This window comes from Macaca thibetana, chromosome 16 (assembly GCF_024542745.1).
Source record: "Macaca thibetana thibetana isolate TM-01 chromosome 16, ASM2454274v1, whole genome shotgun sequence".
NCBI classification, from domain to species: Eukaryota; Metazoa; Chordata; class Mammalia; order Primates; family Cercopithecidae; genus Macaca; species Macaca thibetana.
Window position 1 is genome coordinate 34,910,011 of NC_065593.1, and position 25,637 is coordinate 34,935,647.

Below are 25,637 nucleotides of genomic sequence, written 5' to 3' on the forward strand. Positions count from 1 at the left end.
ATTTTTTTAATTTATATTTTGTAGAGATGAGGTCTCACTATGTTGTCCAGGCTGGTCTTGAACTCTTGAGCTAAAGCAATCCTCCTGTCTTGGCCTCTCAAAGTGCAGAGATTACAAGCATGAGCCACTGTGCCCAGCCTCCCCTAGCCATCTTAATTCTGAGATTATTTTTATTCCGTGAATTCAAGTTTCTAAACTTGTCTTACATTTTTAGGATCCTCTAAAAATTCCAAAGCCCAGATTACAGCCCCAGGTTAAGACACAAGCATCAATAATTTTTTGTAAGCTCTCCAGGTGATTCCCACATCCAGACAAGTTTGGGAATCATTAATTTGTATTTCTATAGCCTTCAGAGTAACTGTTTTAAATTCTTAAATTTAAAGGTATAATACCAGTATCAGGTTTTTTTTTTTTTTTTTTTTGAGATGGAGTCTCACTGTGTCTCCCAGACTGGAGTGCAGTGGCCGGATCTCAGCTCACTGCAAGCTCCACCTCCCAGGTTCACGCCATTCTCCTGCCTCAGTCTCCCGAGTAGCTGGGACTACAGGCGCCCGCCACCACGCCCGGCTAATTTTTTGTATTTTTAGTAGAGACGGAGTTTCACCGTGTTAGCCAGGATGGTCTCGATCTCCTGACCTCGTGATCCACCCGCCTCGTGATTTCTCCCAAAGTGCTGGGATTACAGGCGTGAGCCACCGCGCCCGGCCAGTATCAGGTATTATTAACATAGCTCCATGAACAAAAGATCCACACGAAACTCCAGAAGTTAACATCTTACCTGTAAATCCTGTACATATTTCTGCTCGCTCAGTGAACATATTACTTACATTATACGGTAAATAATACTTAGAAAGCAGCCGGGCGCGGTAGCTCAGGCCTGTAATTCCAGCACTTTGGGAAGCCGAGGCGGGCGGATCAAAACGTCAAGAGATCAAGACCATCCTGGCTAACATGGTGAAACCCCAACTCTACTAAAAATATAAAAATTAGCTGGGCGTGGTGGCACGCGCCTGTAGTTCCAGCTACTTGGGAGGCTGAGGCAGGAGAATCACTTGAACCTGTGAGGCAGAGGTTGCAGAGAGCTGAGACTGCGCCACTGCACTCCAGTCTGGTGAAAGAGCGAGACTCCGTCTCAAAAAAAAAAAAAAACAACTTAGAAAGCAACAACATTATTCTGGTTTACCACTTCAAATGTTCTGCAAAATGCTGCTTTTTATTGTTGTTTCTAAGTACTATGTTTTTACTACTTCCTATAACTTAAAAAAAAATATGTGTAGGAGATATACAGGTCTACAGGGTCAATAATCTATCTCATATTTTTCATGCCTAAAATGCAGCTCCAATACTTGATAGCTGTATGAGCTTGGACAGATTTGTAAGAGTCTACAGTAAGAATCATAGAAAGAAATTATGGTAAGAAAGGCTGGGCATGGTGGCTCACACCTGTCATCCCAGCACTTTGGGAGGCTGAGGCTGGAAGATCACTTGAAGCCAGGAGTTAGAGACCAGCCTGGTCAACATGGCCAACAGAGAAACCCCATCTCTACCCAAATTACAAAACTTAGTCAGGTGTAGTGGCGCACTCCTGAAAGTACCAACTATGTGGAAGGCTGAGGCAAGAGAATTGTTTGTGCCTGGGAGCAGAGGGTGCAGTGAGTCAAGACTGCACCACTGCACTCTGGCCTAGGAGACAAAGCAAGACCCTGTCTCCAAAAAAAAAAAAAAAGAAAGAAAGAAAGAAAGAAAAATTATGGTAAGAAAATCTCAACAAGGAGGAAAAATAGGAGAAAGAAAAGTCTTTCTTAACATTTAATTTTTCTCATAAATGTTCTAGAAGGCATGAAAATGTAGAAAACTGACCACGCAAATTCTAGTGACATCGTCACTTAAGACTTCAGAAATGATACATAATAATATTGATGACAGACATTAAGGACAAAACATCATAGGTAGGCTACAGGGAAAACAATAAAAAGGCACATCCAGTCTGCTGAAGTAACTACACCTAATTTAGCAGAGAGTTGGTACCCTGACTGATGCAAGGTATGAGATTCTTCTTGCCTTTGAGATTCTAGAGCATACTCACAATTTAGCATACAATTCCAGAAGGGTTCACTGACCAACAGAGAACACTGTTGTTTCACCAACAAACACTACCAAGTTCAACTGGGCTTAAAGCCCTAGAACTGTGTTGTAAATACAACAGCCAATACACACATATAACTACTGGTGACTTAAAATCCAAACTGAGATATACTCTAAGCATAGTACACAAACCTAATTTCAAAGACAGTACAAAAAGTAAACTATTTCATTAATATCTTCTGTATATTTAATTATATGCTGAAATGATATTATTTTGGACATACTACATTTAAAAATATATTACAATTAATTTTGCCTATACATTTAGGTTTTTTTAACTTTTTAAATGTGCCTAGAAGAAAATTTTAAATTACCTATGTGGCTCACATTATACTTCTACTGGACAGTACTACATTAGATGACAGGAAGAAAGGAAATGAGTCCATAAAAAAACCTAATAGCAATAGCTCCTAGCTTCTCTAGAAATTTGCCTTTTCAGAGACAGTGAGAAACCCAACCAAAGGACATCCTAATGCTACTAACAGTTAATAAAACATTTCCAGTGGGGACTTACATCTCATGGTGCCTATTTTTAATCAGTTTTGGAGATCATGAGATAATGTAAAAGCTATACATATGGCAGAAAATAAACATAGCTTTATGGTTGAAATTTAAAGCATATTCTTTCATTTACTTCCTTAAAAAAATTTGATGATTTTCTTTATTGAAGTACTGAAAGTACCATTTTAATTATAAATATAAAGGTTCTTGTGTAAGCAATACCACCCGAAAAAAATAACTTTCTGCAATGATGAAAATGTTCTAGATCTACATTGCCCAATACAATAACCATTAACAATAGCCATCCTTTCCTTCCTGTGAACTTTTTTTTTTTTTTTTTTTTTTTTTTTTTTTTTGAGACGGAGTCTCGCTCTGTCGCCCAGGCTGGAGTGCAGTGGCGCGATCTCAGCTCACTGCAAGCTCCGCCTCCCGGGTTCACGCCATTCTCCTGCCTCAGCCTCCCGAGTAGCTGGGACTACAGGCGCCCACAACCGCGCCCGGCTAATTTTTTTTTTGTATTTTTAGTAGAGACAGGGTTTCACCGTGGTCTCGATCTCCTGACCTTGTGATCCGCCCGCCTCGGCCTCCCAAAGTGCTGGGATTACAGGCGTGAGCCACCGCGCCCGGCCGCCTGTGAACTTTTACTGCTTTATCCCACAAAACCAAAAATTTATCACTCTCTGTGGACAAAGTTCTTTACTACTAATTAATTCCAGGGCTCTAATTATTCTAATACAAAGGCTTAGAACATATTGAACCAAACATTTAATCCTATTTTATGTTATATCCAGCAAGGATTTATTATATCCTATTGTATGTCGATATGTACACACATAATGTAATACAGACAAACACACATATATAACATGTAATACTCTATATTGCCTTTTTTTTTTTGAGACGGAGTTTCACTCTTGTCGCCCAGGCTGGAGTGCAGTGGCGCGATCTCTGCTCATTACAACCTCCACCTCCCGGGTTCAAGTGATTCTCCTGCCTCAGCCTCTCAAGTAGCTGAGATTACAGGCATGTGCCACCACACCTGGCTCATTTTTGTATTTTTAGTAGAGACAGGGTTTCACCATATTGATCAGGCTGGTCTCTAACTCCTGACCTCATGAGCTGCCTGCCTCGGCCTCCCAAAGTGCTGGGATTACAGGCGTGAGCCACCACGTCTACCCTATATTGCCTTTTAAAATTGGAGTTAAAGGTAACTATTTTACATAAATACATCAAAAAAGATTTAACAACATATTTTTGCTAAATAAACTTTACTGCACACTCAGCTAAATGGCTACAACAGATTCAACATGACAAAAAGCTTAACCAAACATAATCTTAAGAAAGTCCTTGGCCAGGCATAGGTGGTGTGTGCCTGTAATCCCAGCTACTCTGGAGGCTGAGGTGGGAGAACCAATTAGGCCTGGAAGTTTGTGGCTGCAATGAGTTATGATTGTGCTACTGCAATCTATCTTGGGCACAAAGCAAGACCCTGTCTCTATTTAAAAAAAATGGAAAAAAAAAAAGAAAGTTCTTATTCAAGATAATCTTATTCAAATGCACTCTCAAACATCACAAGTTCAGAATACCTTTTATAGAAGACTCTAAAACCTACATTAAGTCAACGGTACTTAATACAACCCATTTACTTGTGGGCTCACTAGAAAACTCAATGTCTGCCATGTGATCCAGTCCCCAGCAATACAGGAAAACACCTAAACTATTCAAGAAAACACTGGTCATCATTCTTTTAACCAATTAACTGAAGACTGGTTTGTTCCTGTGGTTACTCTTATACTTGTGGGATTCTTTAAAGGTAACCTAGCTGTATCCCTAGAATTTGATTCCATTTCCTCTCTTTCAGTCCCTAAAGACTGTTAAAGTTAAACAGACAACTACATGTAGGTCCAGATTATCAGAAAATGAGAATTTTTATGTAAAAATTTTAAAGAAAGGAAGAAGATAGCCCGGCGCGGTGGCTCACTCCTGTAATCCCAGCACCTTGGGAGGCCGAGGCGGGCGGATCACGAGGTCAGGAGATCGAGACCATCCTGGCTAACACGGTGAAACCCCGTTTCTACTAAAAATACAAAAAATTAGCTGGGCGTGGTGGTGCGTGCCTGTAGTTCCAGCTACTCAGGAGGCTAAGGCAGGAGAATGGCGTGAACCCAGGAGGCGGAGCTTGCAGTGAGCCGAAATGGTGCCACTGCACTCCAGCCTGGGTGACAAAGTGAGACTCCGTCTCAAAAAAAAACAAAACAAAACAAAAAAAATAATAAAGAAAGGAAGAAGATAAAAATGTAAGGAATATTATTTTCTCCTTTGTTCAGGTCAAACTAGTTTCACAGCATAAATTTTCTTTCTTTACAACTCTTGTTCTTTTTTCAGAATACTTATACCAAAAGTGAATTGATTAGTAAACAAAAACAGTCTATATGATACTTATGTTTCAGAATGGTCTAGAGACGTATTAATTTATAATCAATCTTTATCTACCTTCCCTATATCATTCCACTGAATTCAACAGAAAAGAAGTCCCATATCATAACTCAAAGACAGACTTAGTTGCTTGGTTTTTCTCCTACTTGCTATTACATAGAAGGAAAAAGGGTAAGAAAGGTCCTGCAAAAAAGAGATTTGAGGACCAGCATTTATCTTTCCGAATAAAGTCAGTTTTTATACCACAACTATGGTTCAAGAGTAACTCGAAAGAGCATACACTATTTCTGGTAACACTTCACTAATAAAATACAATCTTAATTTAGTTCCCCTCCTAAATGGGTCAGCCCATGGAAAAACACTAGTGCTCAATTACATGGTTAAATAACAAGCAGAATCTGTTGGATTCATGAAAATCTCCAGTTAAAAGTTTTATTTTCGGGCCAGGCACGGTGGCTCAAGCCTGTTAAGCCAGCACTTTGGGAGGCCAAGGCGGGCAGATCATGAGGTCAGGAGATGGAGACCATTCTGGCTAACACAGTGAAACCCTGTCTCTACTAAAAATACTAAAATTAGCCAGGCGTGGTAGCTGACGCCTGTAGTCCCAGCTACTCAGGAGGCTGAGGCAGGAGAATGGCGTGAACCCGGGAGGCTGAGCTTGCAGTGAGCCGAGATCACGCCACTGCATTCCAGCTTGGGCGACAGAGTGAGACTCTGTCTCAAAAAAAAAAAAAAAAAAAGGTGTATTTCCAGCCAGGTGCATTGGCCCATGCCTATAATCCTAGCACTTTGCGAGGCCGAAGAAGGTGGGTAGCTTGAGCTCAGGAGTTCAAGACCAGCCTAGGCAACATGGTGATATCTTGTCTCTACAAAATCTACAAAAATTAACCAGCCGTGGTAGCGTGTACCTGTGGTCCCAGCTACGTGTGAGGCTGAGGTGTGCGGATTACTTGAGCCTGGGAGGTTGGGCTGCAATGAACCATGACTGTGCCACTGCACTCCAACCTGGGTGACAAAGTAAGAGACCTTATCTCAAAAAGAAAAAGTTATAATTTTTTTTTTTTTAAGACAGGGTCTTGCTCTGTTGCCCAGGCTGGAGTACAACAGCACAATCCTAACTCACTGCAGCCTCAATCTTCTGGGCTCAAGCAATCCTCTCACCTCAGTCTTCAGAGTGGCTGGGACTACAGGTGTGTGCCACTGTGCCCACCTTTTTTTTTTTTTTTTTTTTAGAGACGGGGGTCTGCAGCCACAAAAAAGAATGAGTTCGGCTGGGCATGGTGGCTCATGCCTGTAATCCAGGACTTTGGGAGGCCGAGGTGGGCGGATTACCTGAGGTCAGGACTTCGAGACCGGTCTGGCTAACATGGTGAAATCCAATCTCTACTAAAAATACAAAAATTAGCCGGGCGTGGTGGCGGGTGCCTATAATCCCAGCTACTCGGGAGGCTGAGGCAGGAGAATTGCTTGAACCCAGGAGGCGGAGGTTGCAGTGAGCTGAAATCGTGCCACTGCACTCCACCCTGGGCGACAGAGCAAGACTTTGTCTCAAAAAAAAAAAAAGAATGAGTTTATGTCCTTTACAGGGACATGGATGAAGCTGGAAACCATCATCCTCAGCAAACTAACACAACAACAGAAAACCAAACACATGTTCTCACTCATAAGTGGGAGTTGAACAATGAGAATACATGGATACAGGGAGGGGAACATCACAGACCAGGGCCTGTCAGGGGATAGGGAGCAAGGGGAGGGAGAGCATCAGGACAAATACCTAATGCATACTGGGCTTAAAATCCAGATGATGGGCTGACAGGTACAGTAAACCACCATGGCACATGTATACCTAATTAACAAACCTGTACGTTCTGCACATGTATCCCAGAACTTAATAAATACATAAATAGGCCAGGCGCAGTGGCTCACGCCTGTAATCCCAGCACTTTGGGAGGCCGAGGTGGGTGGATCATCTGAGGTCAGGAGTTCAAGACCAGCCTGGCCAACATGGCGAAACCGTGTCTCTACCAAAAACACAAAAATTAGCTGGGTGTGATGGCAGATGCCTGTAATCCCAGCTACTCAGGAGGCTGAGGCGGGAGAATCACTTGAACCCAGGAGGCGGAGGCTGCAGTGAGCTGAGACAGTGAGCCAAGATCACACCATTGCACTCCCACCTGGGCAACAGACTGAGAGTCTCTCTTTAAAAAAAAAAAAAAAGGCGCAGTGGCTCATGCCTGTAATCCCAGCACTTTGGGAGGCCGAGGCAGGCAGATCACGAGGTCAGGAGTTTGAGACCAGCCTGGCTAACATGGTGAAACCCCGTCTCTACTAAAAATACAAAAATTAGCTGGGTGTAGTGGCACACGCCTGTAATCCCAATTACTCGGGAGGCTGAGCAGGAGAATCACTTGAACCCGGGAAGCGGAGGTTGCAGTGGGCTGAGATTGCACCACTGCACTCCAGCCTGGGCAACAGTGTGAGACTCTGTCTCAAAATAAATAAATAAATAAATGTATATGGCAGATATTGCTAACTGCCTACCCAATATCCATTTCCACTTCTTTGATCTTTGGTATCTATCTATCACCCCTTTCTTCTTACTAACAAAAACTTCATTTTGTTCAGAGCAGCTGTTTCCAAATAAAAGATATCTGTTTCTCTTAGTATGGCCAAAGATACATCAGCTAGAGTTTCCAGAAAATAATTTACTTTCTGACTCAGGTGCCACACTTTCTTACTTCCTCCCTTCCTTTCTCTTCCTGCCTGGAATTCACCGTGAGGTCTGGAGGTGCAACACACGGGAGGACCATGAAGATGTAAAGATGGCACAGCAGAAAACTCTGGGGAACCTTGAATCCTTGATGACATTATTGAACAGATATACCAGTACTTAACTATCTACCTCCATACTCCTTGCTACTGAGAAAAATCAATCCCTACATAAGCCAAGTAGTTAATGTTTTTCTGCCATTTTCAGCTGAATGCATTCCAAACTTATACAAGTATTTTGTTAACAATAAAGGTTTATGTTAATTTTCAAAGAGGAAAAAAAATGAAAGCACCTTTATTTATCCAGGCTTATCTACTCATCCAGTCTACTAAAACTAAAAAGTTTCAAGAAGAAAAAAAAAAAACCTCCAGGTGCACATGAAAAAAGATGCGCATATATGACATGAAAGACCTCAAAATGATTACAATCTCAACCAAATGTTCACTTCACATCCTCTTACACCTTTCAGGAAAAATTAGTAAGTTCCCTTTAATTTTCTCTTCCCCACATCCCATCTTACTTGCCACTGGTTCATCTCTCTTGAAGTCTCACTAACTCAATGACTGCTGGGAACTTAAATCTTCTGACAGACTATGCCTTATATTATCTAAATCACAGAGAAGCGTAGTAACCTGAAGGTTTTAATTGCACAGGAGAAGGAGGTATCTATCATAAGTCTTCTGTGCCTCTATCTGCAACTACTCTAATAATTAGTGTCATAAATTGCTTAATTCATTGCTCAAGAAAATTATAAGCTCTCAAAGAGTAAATGGTCTTATACAGAAAACACAAATTTAAATTACTTTAATTAAAGGGAAATGAGAGACTGGGAATAAGAAGGGTTAACTTAATCCAAAACATACTCACAGATCACTATCTTTAACAGGTGTTAATGTTACTTAACTTTAATATCAGAGTGCTGGGCATACACTTCCATGCCTAAGGATCTGCTTTCATCCCATATTTTGTCTATCATCCCAAATCAAAATTTAGGCCACTGTATTAAAATACAGCTTATTCCTACTGTAAGAAAATTCTTAAAGAGTGTAAAGGGAAGTGTGTAAAGTGGTTAAAAAAAAAAAAAAAAAAAACCTGACTATATCTAGTATTTTGTCACTGATAACCTCCTGAATATGCCTGTATGATATTAGCTTGTTTTATCCCACATTCTCTGTAAAGATACAAAAAGGAACAAATCTAAAGAAATATCACATCAGAATTTAAGATAGCTTACCTTTTATTTATAGGTTTTTCATCTTTTTCATAAGGCTTTACAAACCACTTCCCAATACGTACAAAATTCCTGTTCATTAAACACCGTTCCAATAGATTGTGAACTGCTTTGAAAAGCAGAGTACGGCATTCATAGGAAAGTCCATTCTCCCACACTCCATCTTCTTCTTCTAAAAGAGAAACGAAGGAAACAGTAAGTAAAATAGTAGCACTATAATCTATTCAGAGCCAAGTAAAAAAGGTTACAGTTTAAACTCTATACTCATCAACACTAGCTTATCCCAGAATATTAAGCTACAATCACTTCAATGTATCTCTAGACATTAGGAGGTTTCAAAGTTATTCCATAAAGAATAAAAGGTCTAAGTGCCATATATTCTATTAAATTACCTGAAAAGTATTTTTCCACCTTATAAAATTCAATGACATCATGAACATACTGAATTGGTTCCTGTATTAATGAAAAGGACGCTTGTTTGCAAAACTTGGAAAATATTAAACGCACTCTATACCTATGATGCCAATTTCTAAGCTGGCTCACTTGTTACTTTGTCCTAATTCCCCCAATCACTCAACCTGCCAAAAAAATTAGCCAGTTAATAATTGAAGTCAAAACATTTCATGTCCATCAGCATTCTAATCCATGACTCCACTGTAACACTAAGTGATGAATAAAAAGGAAGCTGTTGGCACAGAGCCTAACAAGCAGTGCACTATCAGCCACCTTAGGTCTCATTTCAACCAAATTATTCCCACGATTATTATTCAGTATAGGATCCTTTACTTGGGGGAGAAATTTAAAAATTTAAAGACTTAAATTGTAAATGGCACTTCTGTCATATAAAATTATAGCTATCTTCACTAACTATACAGCTTCAATTTTGCCAGCAAATCTATTAATCACTTCAAGTTAATTTACCAAAAAAACATTAACACAGTCATTTTGAGATAAGTCTGGATGTAGGTCAGAAAAAATGTTTTTCATACTCTATCCATTTCATATCTGTCACAAAGCATTCAATAAATCGTGCTACAAATAATGATACTGCTTCAGCATTTTAACTTTCATTACAAGATTTTAAATTGCTTAGTCTAAATATAATTAACTCTTTCTATAGACTATATACCTTTATAAACATTTTATAAATATGGGTTATCTGTGTTCAATGTTTAAGTAAAAGTAAAAATAAAAGACAAACCTTTCTCAATTCAACACCAAACATGCATACGCTATACCCACAGAAAAATAGACACAATATGAGCTTTCGAATAAAAGCAAAGACATGTATTAAGAATTACACATGGTTTATAGGCACAACTTATACAACAAATGGGTAGAACAAACAGTAATTAAAAAGCATGACAGTAGACTTTAACTGCACTAGAAATTCTGTGCTACTGCAAAGATTAAAGTTGATTTTATGTTTTTTTCCTAAATGATAGTCAAGTCTTTCAAAGCAACTAATTTTATTTTATTTTATTTTATTTCATTTTAAATAAGCTTTAGGCTGGGCGCAGTTGCTCACGCCTGTAATCCCAGCACTTTGGGAGGCTGAGGTGGGTGGATCACCTGAGGTCAGGAGTTCAAGACCAGCCTTGCCAACATGGTGAAACCCCCTCTCTACTAAAAACACAAAAATTACCCAGGCGTCATAGGGCAGCCCTGTAATCCCAGCTACCTGGGAGGCTGAGGTGGGAGAATCACCCGAGAGGGAGAGGTTACAGTGAGCCAAGATCGTGCCACTGCACTCCAGCCTGGGACAGAGTGAGATTCAGTCTCAAAAACAAAAAAGGTAAGCTTAGGGGAAAAAAAGTGGAATAAGCTTTAGAAAATGACAATATATCAGAATTCGAATAGAAGAATTTTTTAAGTCTAATATTAATCATAAATATTAAATATGAAAAATTGACATTCTATTATATCAAAGACACCATTATCTACTGTCATTTAAAACCAAAGCATTTATGGGTTTCACTTATTTATTTCTGAGACGGAGTCTTGTTCTGTCGCCCAGGCTGGAGTGCAGTGGCCGGATCTCAGCTCACTGCAAGCTCCGCCTCTCGGGTTTATGCCATTCTCCTGGCTCAGCCTCCCGAGTAGCTGGGACTACAGGCGCCCACCACCTCGCCCGGCTAGTTTTTTGTATTTTTTAGTAGAGACAGGGTTTCACCGTGTTAGCCAGGATGGTCTCGATCTCCTGACCTCGTGATCCGCCCCTCTCGGCCTCCCAAAGTGCTGGGATTACAGTCTTGAGCCACGGCGCCTGCCCAAAGGTTTCACTTTATTAAAGAAAATATTAGACTAGGAGAATAGAGAAGTGGCACACAGTGACTTCACTTTAATTAATTAAACGTCTAGCTCACAAGCATATTTGTGAGTTGATAACAAAAAAAAGAGAAAATAATCTTTCTCAATTGATCTGCTTTCAATTTAATGAGGTCCTACCATTTCAAAATTAAACAGCTACATTAAGACTTTTACCTCAAATTATGAGACTTATGACTACTAGAATATACATGTTCTTAATTCCAACAGAATTATGTTAGGAATATCTCCCAATTCTTCACCTCTTTATAATCAATTTAGTATCTTTTATTTTTATTACCTTTTATTTCAAAAATCACTACCTTCTGATGGTTATAACACTTGTTCTACAGAAGAAGCCACTACCAACATCTTTTTTCTATCTAAGTTTTAAAGCATCAAAGACCCAAGACACAGTTACCATTTATAAGTATCAAAAGTTGTACAGTTGTTATAAACTTCGAATAAATTATTCATTTAAAACTAGAGAATGACTTTGCCTTCTTCCCAAAAACAGTAAATAAAAAAATCTGCTTTCCGGGAGGCTGAGGACAAGTATGGTGGCTCACGCCTGCTGTCAGGGAGGCTTAGGCCAGGTGTGGTGGCTCATGCCTGTAATCCCAGCACTTTAGGAGGCCGAGGCAAGTGGACCACTTGAGGCCCGGAGTTCGAGACCAGTCAGGCCAACAGGGCAAAACTCCATCTCTACTAAAAATATAAAAATCAGCCGTGCATGGCACAGCTGTAGTCCCAGCTACTCAAGGGGCTGAGGCATGAGAATCACTTGAGCCCGAAAGGTGGAAGTTGCAGTGAGCTGAGATCACGCCACTGCACTCCATTGTGGGGGCAACATAGCGAGACTCTGACTCAAAAAAAAAAAAAAAAAAAAAAAAAAAAAAAAAAAAAAAACTTTGCAATAGTAAAAGCTAAAACACAATAATTTATAAATTTTCACATAAAATTCTGAAAATTGTATGGTTTTATTTTGTAAAATCTATTTCAATGAAACCTGCAGTTAAATGAATTAAGAATATTTAATGTGAGGCCATGCGCAGTGGCTCATGCCTATAATCCCAGCACTTTGCGAGGCCGAGGCAGGCGGATCATCTGAGGTCAGGAGTTCAAGACCAGCATGGCCAACATACCGAAACCCCATCTCTACTAAAAATACAAAACTTAGCTGGGCGAGGTGGCATGCACCCATAGTCCCAGCTATCCGGGAGGCTGAGGCAGGAGAATCACTTGAACTGGGTGGCAGAGGTTGCAGTGAACCAAGATCCTGCCACTGCATTCCAGCCTGGTGACAGAGCAAGACTCCATCTCAAAAAAAAAAAAAAAAAGGAATATTGAATGTGGTTTAGAAAAGTAGTCAGTATTAATCTTCAAGCATCTCTCCCTCATTATTCTAATGCTTTCAAAGGGCGTGGGCATCTTATGTCCCCAATGCCCAAAATTCTCATTAACACTAAATGGGAGCTATGCATAAAACAAACAAGTAGAGACCACCTGTTGAGGTTTTCTAAACCCAACATATCTCTGAAGTATATCTTCATCTATATGGCAAGCAACTAAGCAACCATTACACTAAAGTAATATAATTTCATATTTTGTTGCTGAGAAAAATGAGAATAAGTCCTAATAATGCTCAATAAAAAGTCTGAAGGTTTTTGGTTTTCTTGGGAATCACTTAGAAACAAGAAGCCTACGGAGCCAAGCTTCTAATATCCTGACAATCTAATAACCTTAATAAAAGTACTCTCTACATGTTGTATTCAGATATGAAAAGTGAAATGGTACAACCAACCCACCCAAGGCATAGTGATATGCACTATTTACACTAATTGAAACAAGTTATTGAATCTCAACACCAGCATTATAATAGGGAGGGGAAGGAGAAGGGAACACCTAGCTCTTCTGAACTTAACCAGAGCCTAACAGAAAAAGTCTGCTTAATCCATTTAAATATTTTCCTCCTCTAGCCAGGTACAATGACTCATGCCTGTAATTCCAACTACTTGGGAAGCTAAGACAGAAGGATCACTTGAAGCTAGGAGTTCAAGACTAGCCTGGCAACACAGGAAGACCCTGACTCCAAAAAACTTTTTTTTAGTTAGTGGGGCATAGTAGCACCTGCCTGTAGGCCCAGCTGCTGGGGAAGCTGAGGTGGGAGGATTGCTTGAGTCCAGGAGTTGGAGGCTGCAATGAGCTATGATTAAGCACTGCAGGCTGAGTGACAAAGTGAGACCTCCATCTCTACAAAAAAAAAAAAAATTCCTCCTCTTGTAGAGAAAACAAAGTTTTCAACTCTGCATTCTTAGTACTTTTCTATTACTATTAGCATTACAATTCTTAATCATCAGTGTTTCTTGAAATTTTCATGGATGATTTATTGGAAGAAAATACAAATGCTAAATTTGATTACCATATTTTCTTCCTGAAGATACAGAATACAGTAGTGCCAAAGCATGTGATAAGTCATCAAAATAATTATCTATCAATAGGGAAAAAAAGGCCGGGCGCGGTGGCTCAAGTCTGTAATCCCAGCACTTTGGGAGGCCGAGATGGGCAGATCACGAGGTCAGGAGATCGAGACCATCCTGGCTAACACGTTGAAACCCTGTCTCTACTAAAAAAAAAAATACAAAAACTAGCCGGGCGACGTGGTGGGCGCCTGTAGTCCCAGCTACTCGGGAGGCTGAGGCAGCGTAAACCCGAGAGGCGGAGCTTGCAGTGAGCTGAGATCCGGCCACTGCCCTCCAGCCTGGGCGACAGAGCCAGACTCCGTCACAAAAAAAAAAAAAAAAAAAAAAAGGGAAAAAAAAATCACAACCAAAAAAGCAAATACACCGTGCACTCAACATTTTTCTCAAAACTGGCATCTTTAAATATATCCACAGTGGTAAAAAATGAATCTTCTCCTGTATAATTTTGCTAAACTATTAAAATGTAACATATGCTAATGAATGGCTCAAAAATTAACATGGTAGAAAATTCCATGTAGTTCCTGAAATAAAGAGAAATGTTTAAATGCTAGATCAGTGTTTCTAATGAATAATCATTAATAACCAACACATTCAACAAATATACTGAGAGCCTTAAGTTGGCTGCATCATTATCTATGGCAAAACTTGAAAAACTGATTTAAGAACAGCGTAGTATGTTATGTTTGACTTGAAAACTTAGAAAATACACTTGATCAAAAAGAACAGTATGCAGCAAATGAAGTTGTCACCTAGAAGACTAGCCAATTTGAAGAGTCAGACCACATCACAAGTTAATTTTACAACAGTAGAAATGAATTACTCTCTTTAGATTACCTGGGGCACAAAACAATGTTTTAGTTTGGCTGGGACTAGATTCCTATGCCTGGCTGTTTATCTATCTGTCAATCCGATTAACATCTGTCATTTAAGGTTAAAGTCCACTATAGTTAATATCCTTCAATAAAAACATCCAAAATTAAATACAGAACAATAGTCCACTTAGTTTGAGCACTATTCATTGTGACAAAATTCTGGTATAATAAAACTATCTGAACATGTTACTAAAATCTACTTTACAGACCTCAGGAGCCAGGAAAAAGAAGAAATATTTTTAGCCCTGAGTTTTTTTAGTTCACAAGGTATCAGTTTTCTCAAAGACTCTCATCACAGTCTAACTTGCTATGATTTTTTTAAGATGACAAACGGGAGAGGACGCAGTTTTTGCTTTTATTTTTATTTAAAGGGAAAGAATAAAAGTCAATGATGACAGCAATTGAATTCCAAAAACGTTAGAACACAGAATAAAAATACGGAGAAAACTCTCCTTCAAGAACACATTAATGAAAATGAAACAACCTTGCTCTGAAGCAAATTAACAGTACACTTAAAAGTACCAGTCCTACCCACTATAGAGATTTTTGACCAGAGGGACCGAGCTAAGATTTTCCCATTACCCATTTCATACCTCTTTCACCCACTATCACACAACCATAAACAAACTACAAAATTTAATTTTTTTTAAAAAAGGGGCTGGGCATGGTGGCTCACGCCTGTAATCCCAGCACTTTCGGAGGCTGAGGCAGGCAGATCACCTGAGGCCAGGAGTTCCAGACCAGCCTGGCCAACATGGCAAAACGCCCACTAAAATCTCTACTAAAAATACAAAAATTAGCCGGGTATGGAGGCACATGCCTGTAGTCCCAGCAACTCAGGAGGATGAAGCAAAAGAATCGCTTGAACCTGGAAGGCAGAGGTTGCAGTGAGCCAAGATTGCCCCACTATACTCCAGCCTGGGCGACACAGCAAGACTTCATCTCAAAAAAAAAAAAAAAAAAGAAAGAAAGAAAAAAAGCTGTTAACCCCAAAGGAGTTTTATTCTCTAATCTTTTTGTATCAAAACATATCCACACCGATTCAACTAATCATTATCCTATAGAGGATAAAACAAAAAGTAAGAAAATCATCTATGTTTGGCTTTTTTGGAATTCAAGAGTTTTTTTCTGAACAAGTATCTTTCCAAATATTATAGTTAGGCTAATACTAGTTAGCACAAATCCTGATCCAAAAATCACCTGGCTTCTGCAAATTACTTTGCTCAACAGTATTGACTTACTGCTACAAAATGAGTAACTGAGGGTTTAAAGTATGTATTAAATCAGATTTGATTTGCTGTAATTGATCTCTACCAGTTAGCAATATAAGTTTACATTCTATTTCTACACATCAGCTAAACTTGAAAGGAAGGTAACCCAAACAAATGCTAAGTGACATAAGAAAGACTGAAATTTAAAATGCACTATGGAATCTGAGCAGACTCTTCATAACTGTCGAAATCATCAAAACCAAGGAAAGTCTAAGAAACTGTCATAGTCTAGCAAAGCCTAAAGAGACATGACAATTAAATATAATATGGGTATCTTAGATGAGATCCTAGTAAAGAAAAAGGATATTAGGCAAAAAACAATAAAAGAAATCCAAATATATACTTTAGTTAATAATAAAGTATCAATATTGGTTCATTAGTTAATTTTTTAAAATACACTGCATGACACAAAGGAGCTAAGGAGGTTAAACAAAGGCAATTCTGTATTTCTGTTATTGAATATTCCAGTTAAGAAAAACAGAATTCTATCTTTGGAAAAATATTTCCCTCTTCCCCCACTACCAAGAAAAACGAGGGCAATATTATCACCATAATCAAAAACACTTCAGTAACAAGATGTGGTGTGTGCTGACCCAAACAGAAGGACACTGTCTGTGAAGAGCAGGCTCAAGCTAAATTAACCAGCTTTTTAGTTACCACCTGGGTCCTTCCGGTACCCCTTTCCTCAGTGCTACACCTCCACTTGGAACCCAGGACTGCCTCCAGCAGCTGATGCTACCCTGTACTGTCCAGCTGCTCTCTTCTCAGGGGAGCTTAAAAGAAGGAAATAGAGTGCCACAGATGGGAAGAAATGAAAAAGGGGTTAGCTAGAGAGACACAGGCAGACTAATTACCCCAAGAGGGAGGCAGACGCTGTCCCCAGAGCAAAGAAAAGGGCAAAACAAATATATTCCATCTGAAAAGATCTTATTATTCTTTAAGATACGTCTGATTTAAGTAACAACATACTTAATAACAGGTTTTATTAAAAAAAAAAAGCTAAAACATATAAATACCACTGACTATGCAAACTAAAACAGTACAGGACAAGCTTTGGAACAATAAATACGATCACATACCACTCCTAATTGTATTTCAGTTTACTATTTCAATCACTTCACTTTAATAAATTTTTAAAAGTTATTTACGCCTGGCGTGGTGGCTCACGCCTGTAATCCTAGCACTTTGGGAGGCCGAGGCGGGTGGACAGACTGCGCTCAGGAGTTTGAGACCAGTCTGGGGAACACGGTGAAACCCCGTCTCTACTAAAAATACAAAAAATTAGTCGGGCATGGTGGCGGGCGCCTGTAGTCCCAGATACTCAGGAGGCTGAGGCAGGAGAATGGCGTGAACCCAGGAGGCGTAGCCTACAGTGAGCCAAGATGGCGCCACTGCACTCCAACCTTGGCGACAGAGACTCTGTTTCCAAAAAAAAAAAAAAAAAAAAAACACCCAACCTCCCCCCAAAATTACTTTCATTCACGTTCAGGATCACTATCTTTTTTTTTTTTTTTGAGACAGAGTCTTACTGTGTTGCTCAGGCTGGAGTGCAGTGGCGAGATCTCAGCTCACTGCAACCTCCGCCTGCCGGGATCAAGCGTATCTCCTGCCTCGGCCTCCCAAGTAGCTGGGACTACAGGCACGTGCCACCATGCCCAGCTAATTTTTGTATTTTTAGTAAAGGCAGGGTTTCACCATGTTGGTCAGGATGGTCTCCATCTCCTGACCCTGCGATCTGCCTGCCTCAGCCTCCCAAAGTGCTGGGACTACAGGCGTGAGCCACCGCGCCCAGCTGATCACTCTCTATTTTAAAGGTACAAGTAACTATGATTTTTGAAAATTATGCTAAAAATCAAAGCTAAACTAGAGAAAAAACGTTTAAGACTGTAACCTAGTTTCAGTGGAGAAAACATATCTGACTGGTAACATGAAACCTAGAAGAAAAAACTGACTTTTAACAATATACATCAAAGCAGCTCACATCTAACTTTAATAGTCTTTTAACTTTCACAATATTATTTCTATTATGGTAAAACTAGGCCAGGTGCAGGGGCTCACACTTGTAATCCCAGCACTTTGGGAGGTTAAGATGGAAGGATCACTTCAGTTCATGAGTTCAAGACCAGCCTGGTCAACATAGCAAGACCCCATCTCTACTTAAAAAGAAAAAAAGAAAAAAAAATTAAACATTATATCTCTCTCTTTCCTTTTGAGACGGAGTCTCGCTCTGTCGCCCAGGCTGGAGTACAGTGGCCGCATCTCAGCTCACTGCAAGCTCCGCCTCCCGGGTCTATGCCATTCTCCTGCCTCAGCCTCCCGAGTAGCTGGGACTACAGGCACCCGCCACCTCACCCGGCTAGTTTTTTGTATTTTTTAGTAGAGACGGGGTTTCACCGTATTTAGCCAGGCTGGTCTCGATCTCCTGACCTTGTGATCCGCCCGTCTCGGCCTCCCAAAGTGCTGGGATTACAGGCTTGAGCCACCGCGCCCGGCCTCATTATATATCTCTTAAAATTATCTTTGATTCTACAAAGTGTATTTCATGGAATCTTTAAGAAAGATCTGTTAAGTCTGTTTAGATGCTCTGCCAACTTTATTAAGACCAAAGCCCCTAAGTCAGCATTATAGTTTTATTGATAATTATGTTTTATCAACAAATATATTTTATCAATAGTTTATAGTTTTTCAACAATGTTAGATAGTCTCCAAACATTCTAGTAAGGTGATTTTTATGACCACTTAATGATTAAAATAACTCAATACTATATCCAAGTCAATGAAAGAAAATGGAGCTTTTAGCATGATTAGAAGGCATTATCTTGCTAAAACTACTATAAATACATACATCATGTATACGTATATGTATATACATACACACATCATTTTACACATTTAGAACTACATTAAATACAAAGAACTAGGGACTAGACTCTGCAGCAGGCATCTCATTAGAAAAACTACAAAAGCTGGAAAGCTTTCTTGAAGAAATGCAATCACTCTCAAAAATAGTAATTATCACGGGAGAGTATGTTCATTAGAATGTGAAAAGCAATTATGAAAACATACAAATGTAACACGTACATTCCTACATAAATGTTGGTCTTACTAAGTACCAGTTCAAGATACAGACACCTAGAATACATTCTATCCAGAAATAAAATAGATCCTATAGGTCATAGGGACAATAACAAAAACTTCAGAGTACTCAATTTCAAACAAGAACTTTAAAAAAATTATCTAGAAATCCTAAATTTATCTATCAAAAATCATTATCAAACTATCTTACTGAAGTGTTCGGAACCTTATAGCATACAACCAATCATTTACATTCCTATTATCTAAGATTCAGTAAATACTGACTTTGACAGTTCAAAGCTTCAGTAATTATTATGAAAAGCTATAGTTTCTCTTTCTAAAGTAGCATTTGGTCCTAAAAGTCAAGAAAATAAGGAAGTAATCACATTGATTTGCTCATAATAAAATTGTTTGTGTAACCTTTTAGATTATGATCCCATGTCCTATAAAAGCTAAACAAGTTGGCACTTGTCTCTTATTGAGTATGTGACAGAACAGTATATGAGTCACTTTCCAAAAATAACTAAATTAACATATGCCTTCATATGTTAATCAAACAGCACAAATGACAGTAACAAAATACTTACATACCTTAAAACATGCGCGCGCACACACACACACAAATACAAGGATAGTTACATTTCCAGTACTTTTAGAATCATCTGCCCATTTAATGCAAAAGACTCAACTTTGACAGTAGCTGAAGTGACTCAAAAGTTACATCTGGCTTCAAAACTATTACATGACTTTGTTAGGAACTCTGTTTCCTGATTCCATTTTTTGAGATTAATGTGGCATGCCTTCCTTGGACCCTAACTACCCGTGAGAAATTAAGAAGAGAGGTGGTAAAAGGAGAAAGTCATTCAAGCCTAAAAAACCCAGCTATAACATGGATAATTTGAGTAAAATAAAATAATCATGGTGAAATAAAACATGAAGCTCAATTTTTATCTGGCCTCCTACCTAAGTGTCCCACAAAAACAAACTTACTTTGTAATACAAATGATATTCTGGGAGAAGTATACAATGTTGCTGTATCATTAATTAGAAATGGAAAGTTTCTTTCACCTGATAAGTCATGGTGAATAAGGTCAGCAAAATTGGGGTCTTCACCCCACCAAAATATCCACAATTCTCTTCTTCCAGGTCTTTGATCTCGCCGCCAAACACCAAGTACATCTGCCTTAAGGCAGCGACTAAAACTGCTCAAAATGGGGTCTTCTTCTGTCACAGGAAACAGAATAGGGGCAGAAGTTGGGCCTTGCCATACATATTTTTTCCATTTAATTCCCGTCAAGTCAGCCTGAAGAAAAGAAAGCATGATGTTTTATTATTGCATATTCACTCAAATTCACAAAAGTACTCCATACGATGTCTCCTATTTCGTTAAGACATTACAATTTTTCAATATATGCTTGAGCTATTGAATGCAAATTAGAACCAAAAAAAAAAATGACTTTATAATTCAACAACCAACAATTTTAGGGAGAAGAACACAGTTAAAAATAAATACCACCATGTCACTGAATAGCAAGCAAATATGTACTCCAAGTAGAAATAAAAGAAACTGAATGAAGTTAAATATAGACAGACACACTTCAATATACAAACAGAGTACATTTTTCTCTGTCCTAAATGGTCACATTTATTCATTGGTGTCAAACGTTTAACTGAAAATCAATTATTAAAGACCCTATCACGGGTTTTTATTCCACATTTACATAAGTAATGTCTCTAATGAAAAGACATCTGAACAAGTCCTGAAAAAAATCTATGTTAATTCTTCACACATACCCCTGTCGGAAAAGTCAAATAGCTGCTCACAAAGAACTGTCAGATTTGTGCTAGTCTATCTTCAAAGAGCCTGATCCTAAAAGTATCAAAAATAGACTGAGTTGGATAAGATAGAATACAAAACCTGGTGTATGTCTTATTATACGTGAAGAGATGCTGATTAATGGACATTGAAAAGAAAAACATACTGTAGAAGAGGATAGAGTATGAAAGATCTCAATTTAGCATCCAGAAAGAAATTCAAGAGGAATTCAATAATTTAATCTAACTTAAAGGTGCAAAGCATAAGGTGCCAAAAATGAAACTGCTGATACATGACTGGCAGTTTACACTTGCCAACTAGTTGTGCTCCGCCCACTTAACTCACTTATTACCTATCATATACTCTTAATATTTCTCATAGCACAAAGGAGAAAATGAAAAAATAAAGTCACCCAAACTTAAAGTCATTGATGAAGCTCAGCTACTGTCCCACACAGGCCAAGTTATTTGCAACAGTTGGTACTTTTGAAAGTCTCAACTGTTGGATGTTACCAGACCTGGGCTAACCTACACAATGGTCATCCCTACACCCAGCTTCTCTGGACTTTTCATTTCAATCAAACAAGGGAGCAGCCTGCTCAAAACATTCTGAAAAAGCAAGCAAAACACAATAAATATAGAAACAGTGCAAAACCACAGCACCTCGTCCATTAGCCCCCTTCACTCGCACAAAAAAAATTATGTTCTAATAAAAGCAAGATGGCTAGAAATTGTCAAAAATGGCAAAATAAGTTTAAAAAGAAAACATATGAAATGGCACCTACTGGTTTTTACAGAGAGATCTTAAGTCACCCAAGGAAGAAACTAACCTTGCGTTAGTTTGACTCATACAAAAAAAATGTAAAACGAAGACAGGTTTCTGGGGCATAAGTTCTGGGGTCCTGTTTACATGGGGAAACCAAATTAAAAGGATGAGACATAAAGGCGGTGGGGAGCAGGGGCAATAATGGAAAGTGTGAAGCTGGGATACAAGGCCAATAAGCAGAAAAGCAACAGTTAAGAGAGAGAGAAAGGTTACTGTCCTGCCAGATAAGGAGCTCAAGTTGAGGACGAGACTACGGTGAAGAGGAGAGTCCGAAAGAAGACGAGAAAAAATGCCAACACTCCCCAAACAGGGCCCGGGACCGTGGGAGAGCGAACGCAGTCTCCCGGGGTTGGCCGCGGAGCTTCGCAGGGCGCCGGCTCCGGCTGGGCCTCGCCCGGGGACTCGGGCATCTGGACCAGACCCGGCCCCCTCCCCCACGGCCCAAGGGCGCACCTCACGGCCCCCCTCCCTCGGCGCCCGCCGGCCCCGGCACTCACCAGGCAGAAGAGGTTACAGTGACAATCTTCCAGGCTGGCCCCGTTCGGCACGAAGGAGGCACTCATCGTCCCTCACAGCAGCCGCCGCCGGCGCCACAACCCACCATCCGCCATTACCGCCGCCTCCGACCAGAGAGAGAAACACAGACACCGGGGAGGGCGTGGGGGGGTAGTGGTTGGGGGGGCGGTGGAAGAGGAGGCCGCCGGGCCGCCCGCCCTCCCCACCCACCCCCCCGCCGCCGCCGCCGCTGCCGCCGCCGCGAGCAGCCCCCGCCGCCCGGCCGGCACCCAGCCGCCCGGGGCCGAGGGCCGGAGGCGGGAGGGCCGCGCCGCGCTCGCCTGGCGGGCCGGACTGCGGAGCCCGCAGACGCTCGTCCTTCTCTGGGAGACGGAGGGGATGTGTGCCCCTACCACAAGAAAAATAATAAATTACACAATAAATAATCAAAAACGAGTCCGAGACGGCAGAGCCCAAGCCCTGGAAGGTTCTCCCGGGCGGGGAGGCGCCCACACAGGGGCGGGAAGGGCGAGAACCGGGAGAGAAGCCCAGGCCCCCGGCCCGGCAGCGGCGATGTCCTTAAGCCCAGAGTCTCCTCAGCGGCGGAGGTGGTGGCGGCGTCTGCGGGCTCAGACCATTCTCTGGCTCTGTCTTCGTGTCGTCCCTGGGCCGAGCCGGCCTAACGTCTGCCCTCCTGCGGCCTCACCGGCTGGACGCCGTAGTCTCCCCCATTTTGTGGGCCCAGCGGGCGGTGTTTTTCCCCCTTTAATCCGAATTCACGGGTTTTCCCTTCGCTTTAATGGCGGCCACAGGGACCAGCTCGCCCTCTCTGCTCACCCATTGGCCGCCTTGAGGTCACGTGGGCCCGGGCTCCGTGGGGAGGGGGAGAGAGAAGTGAGCGAGGGAGGGCCGCGAAGCTTTCGGCCGAGGCGGTGAGCCCCGGGGACTGGGCAGCCAGCTGGTAGCCACTAACATAGCGCCACCTGCTGGGTGCCCTGGCCAGTGTAAAATGACCCGTGGCCCTGGCCCTGTCTTTGCGGGGAAATTTACAGTCCAGGAAGGTTCATTTCACAAATCAATGGGAATTACGTGGAAATCAGTTTGAGTTCTTTGGAAGAGAAAGTATTGACAAAAATTCCAAGACATTCTCATTTATTTCGCGAGGCCGCTGGGGTGCAGGCGCAAACCTCTGGATTTGGGAGTCAGACGATCTGGATGGGGACGAGACTCCACCACCTAAAAGTTGTGATATGAAGATAGAAACTTAAGAAACAAAATATTGCCCTGTAGTTAATAGACTGGGAATTAGAGCCACACTCCCTGGGTTCCAAGCTTGAGCAAATCACTTTCTGCTCTGTGTCTTGTTTCCTCGTCTGTAAAACGGGGAAAACATGCCCCTTACCCCACAAGCTTATTGTAATGAGTTAATGCAAATTAAGCAGGTAGCCCAGGGCCCTGCACAGATAAGCACTGTTAAGAGTTAACTATTATTGTTGTCATCGTTACCTCATACAGTTATTGTGAGAAGCAGGAGAACTAGTATATGTAAAGGTCTCACTACGTTTTTGTTGTTGTTTACTTCTGTCTCTCTAGTGCCTAAAAAAAGATACCTAGCACACAGTAGGTGCTTCATATTTGTATATTTACAAATGAGTGGGTGGTAAGAAGTAAGAACCAAACAAAAGGTTCATTCTCTTTCCCATAAAACACCCAGTGCTTGGATGGGTTACACTTCAATATAAGAGTTCAAAACAGTTTCTCTGACGGTTTTAGGATTGCAAGACAGAAGAAGAAAAGATGATTCAGAAGTTAGAAATATCGGTGAGTTAGGACTTACTGTAATTTTATGTAACTATTACAGATACATAATTATGTATTATGTGTTATAGATACATAATTGTATCTGTAAACTGAATGGTAGAGTCTTCCATGTCACTTCTTCAGCCACGGAATGAAAAAGAAGTCCTTGCCGGGCGCGGTGGCTCACGCCTGAAATCCCAGCTCTCAGGGAGGCAGAGGCGGGAGGATAGCTTGAGCCCAGGAGTTCGAGACCTGCCTGGGTAATATAGCGAGACCCCGTTCTCCACAAAAAGGAAAAAAAAAAAAAAAAGACAAAAAAAGAAAAAGAAGTCCTCATTCATCCACTTGCTCATCTGTAGTGGTGAAGAGCCCAGGTCTGAAGCCCAAAGGCTGGAGAAAAAGCTCTGCCCCGCACTAGTTAGTCTTAGACCAAATTTGACCTTAGATCAAATTAATTTCTCTTTCTCTCAGTTATTGTAAAATGGGGGTAATAAAAGTACCTTTCTCCTAAAGTGCCTGGTGAATTAAACAATGTAGATACAGTGCTTGCCACAGTGCTTACTTAATGTTAATTATTAATATAATTTTAAAAATCATTATTGAGAACCTGCTGGCTCAATTAAGTGTGTTCCTGCTCTGTGCTAGGCCTAGGATACAAATAGGAATAAGATACCTGCCTGTCCCTCAAGATTCCTGAAGAGAGGCACTAAAGGAAATATTTCCTACAGAATAAGGTAAAATACAATGGGGGTAATTGCTTAAATAAGGTATGTACCTACTATGGCATAATAAGTGCACTAGAAGAAGAGCATCAAAGTTAGGGAAGTTGTCATAAAGTAGGTAGCTTTTGAAATCAGATTTGAAGGATAAAATGAATTCTTATAAAGCCCTTTGAAGCAGTTAAATCTTATTAAACCTAATTCGAACCCAAAGTCCACATATCAAAGTCAATTATACAACCAGGACTAATTCAATCTAGGAACTCAAATCAACTAAGGTTGGTATCCTTTATAACTGAGTTCCAGCACCAGCAGACAGCAATCCCCAGATCCAATGAGGTAAGCGCTCCTCTGCCCATTTCCCTTTCCCTGAGAGACTCCTCAGATCTTTGTTCCACTGCTTTCCTCAGGCTGAAATACCCTCCTCGACCTCACATCTAAAGGGGTCTCCATTCTCCTTAGAAGTCTTGCCCTCCCGTTGCCCCCACCCCCTGACTTGAGCACTATCCTCAGGATTCCAGTGGCAGGTAGAATCTACCTGGAACCTACCAGGTAGGAGGTAACATTTGATTGACCTTTCTGTTTGAATGTCAATCTTTTCAAAAAGAAGAGGGAGACAAGGAGACAGAAGCGAAGAAGGGAGGAAGACCCAGAAGAAAAAGTCTGAGGATCGCAGAAGGGAGCAGGAGAGAGAGAAAGACAGGACTGAGAGAATGGAGAAGCAGAGTAGAATAGCGGGGATTCCAGTTGTGAGGGGAATGGAATCATGGGGAGAAGGGAAAGAGAAGAAATAAATATTTTCAGCCCACAAAGAACATACAGAAAGTAACCACTTACATTCTGTAAAAATGACATTTTGTGTGATTTAAAGAGTAATGGAGGCAGGGCGCA

General features: G+C 40.7%; 2 protein-coding genes across 8 annotated transcripts in view; one reads left to right on the forward strand and one right to left on the reverse strand.

Moving 5' to 3' along the window:
* Nucleotides 1–22,405, reverse strand: part of MED13 (mediator complex subunit 13) — a 126,165-nt gene extending 103,760 nt beyond the window's left edge. Inside the window, exons 1-3 of the mRNA XM_050764635.1 lie at nucleotides 22,230–22,405; nucleotides 20,160–20,394; nucleotides 9,087–9,255 (exon numbers count right to left, since the gene is read on the reverse strand). Coding sequence (XP_050620592.1) covers nucleotides 9,087–9,255; nucleotides 20,160–20,394; nucleotides 22,230–22,295 — 470 coding nt within the window. The 5' untranslated portion in view covers nucleotides 22,296–22,405. The remainder of the gene's footprint in view (nucleotides 1–9,086; nucleotides 9,256–20,159; nucleotides 20,395–22,229) is intronic.
* PTRH2 (peptidyl-tRNA hydrolase 2) overlaps nucleotides 1–25,637 on the forward strand; it is a 1,137,200-nt gene that overhangs the window by 636,915 nt on the left and 474,648 nt on the right. Inside the window, exon 1 of one of the 7 annotated variants that reach the window (XM_050764783.1) lies at nucleotides 22,404–22,413. The exons of the other annotated variants lie outside the window; for them this stretch is intronic. The gene's annotated coding sequence lies outside the window, so the exon portion shown is untranslated. Of the gene's footprint in view, nucleotides 1–22,403; nucleotides 22,414–25,637 lie in introns of those variants that run through there. 7 annotated transcript variants of the gene reach the window in all.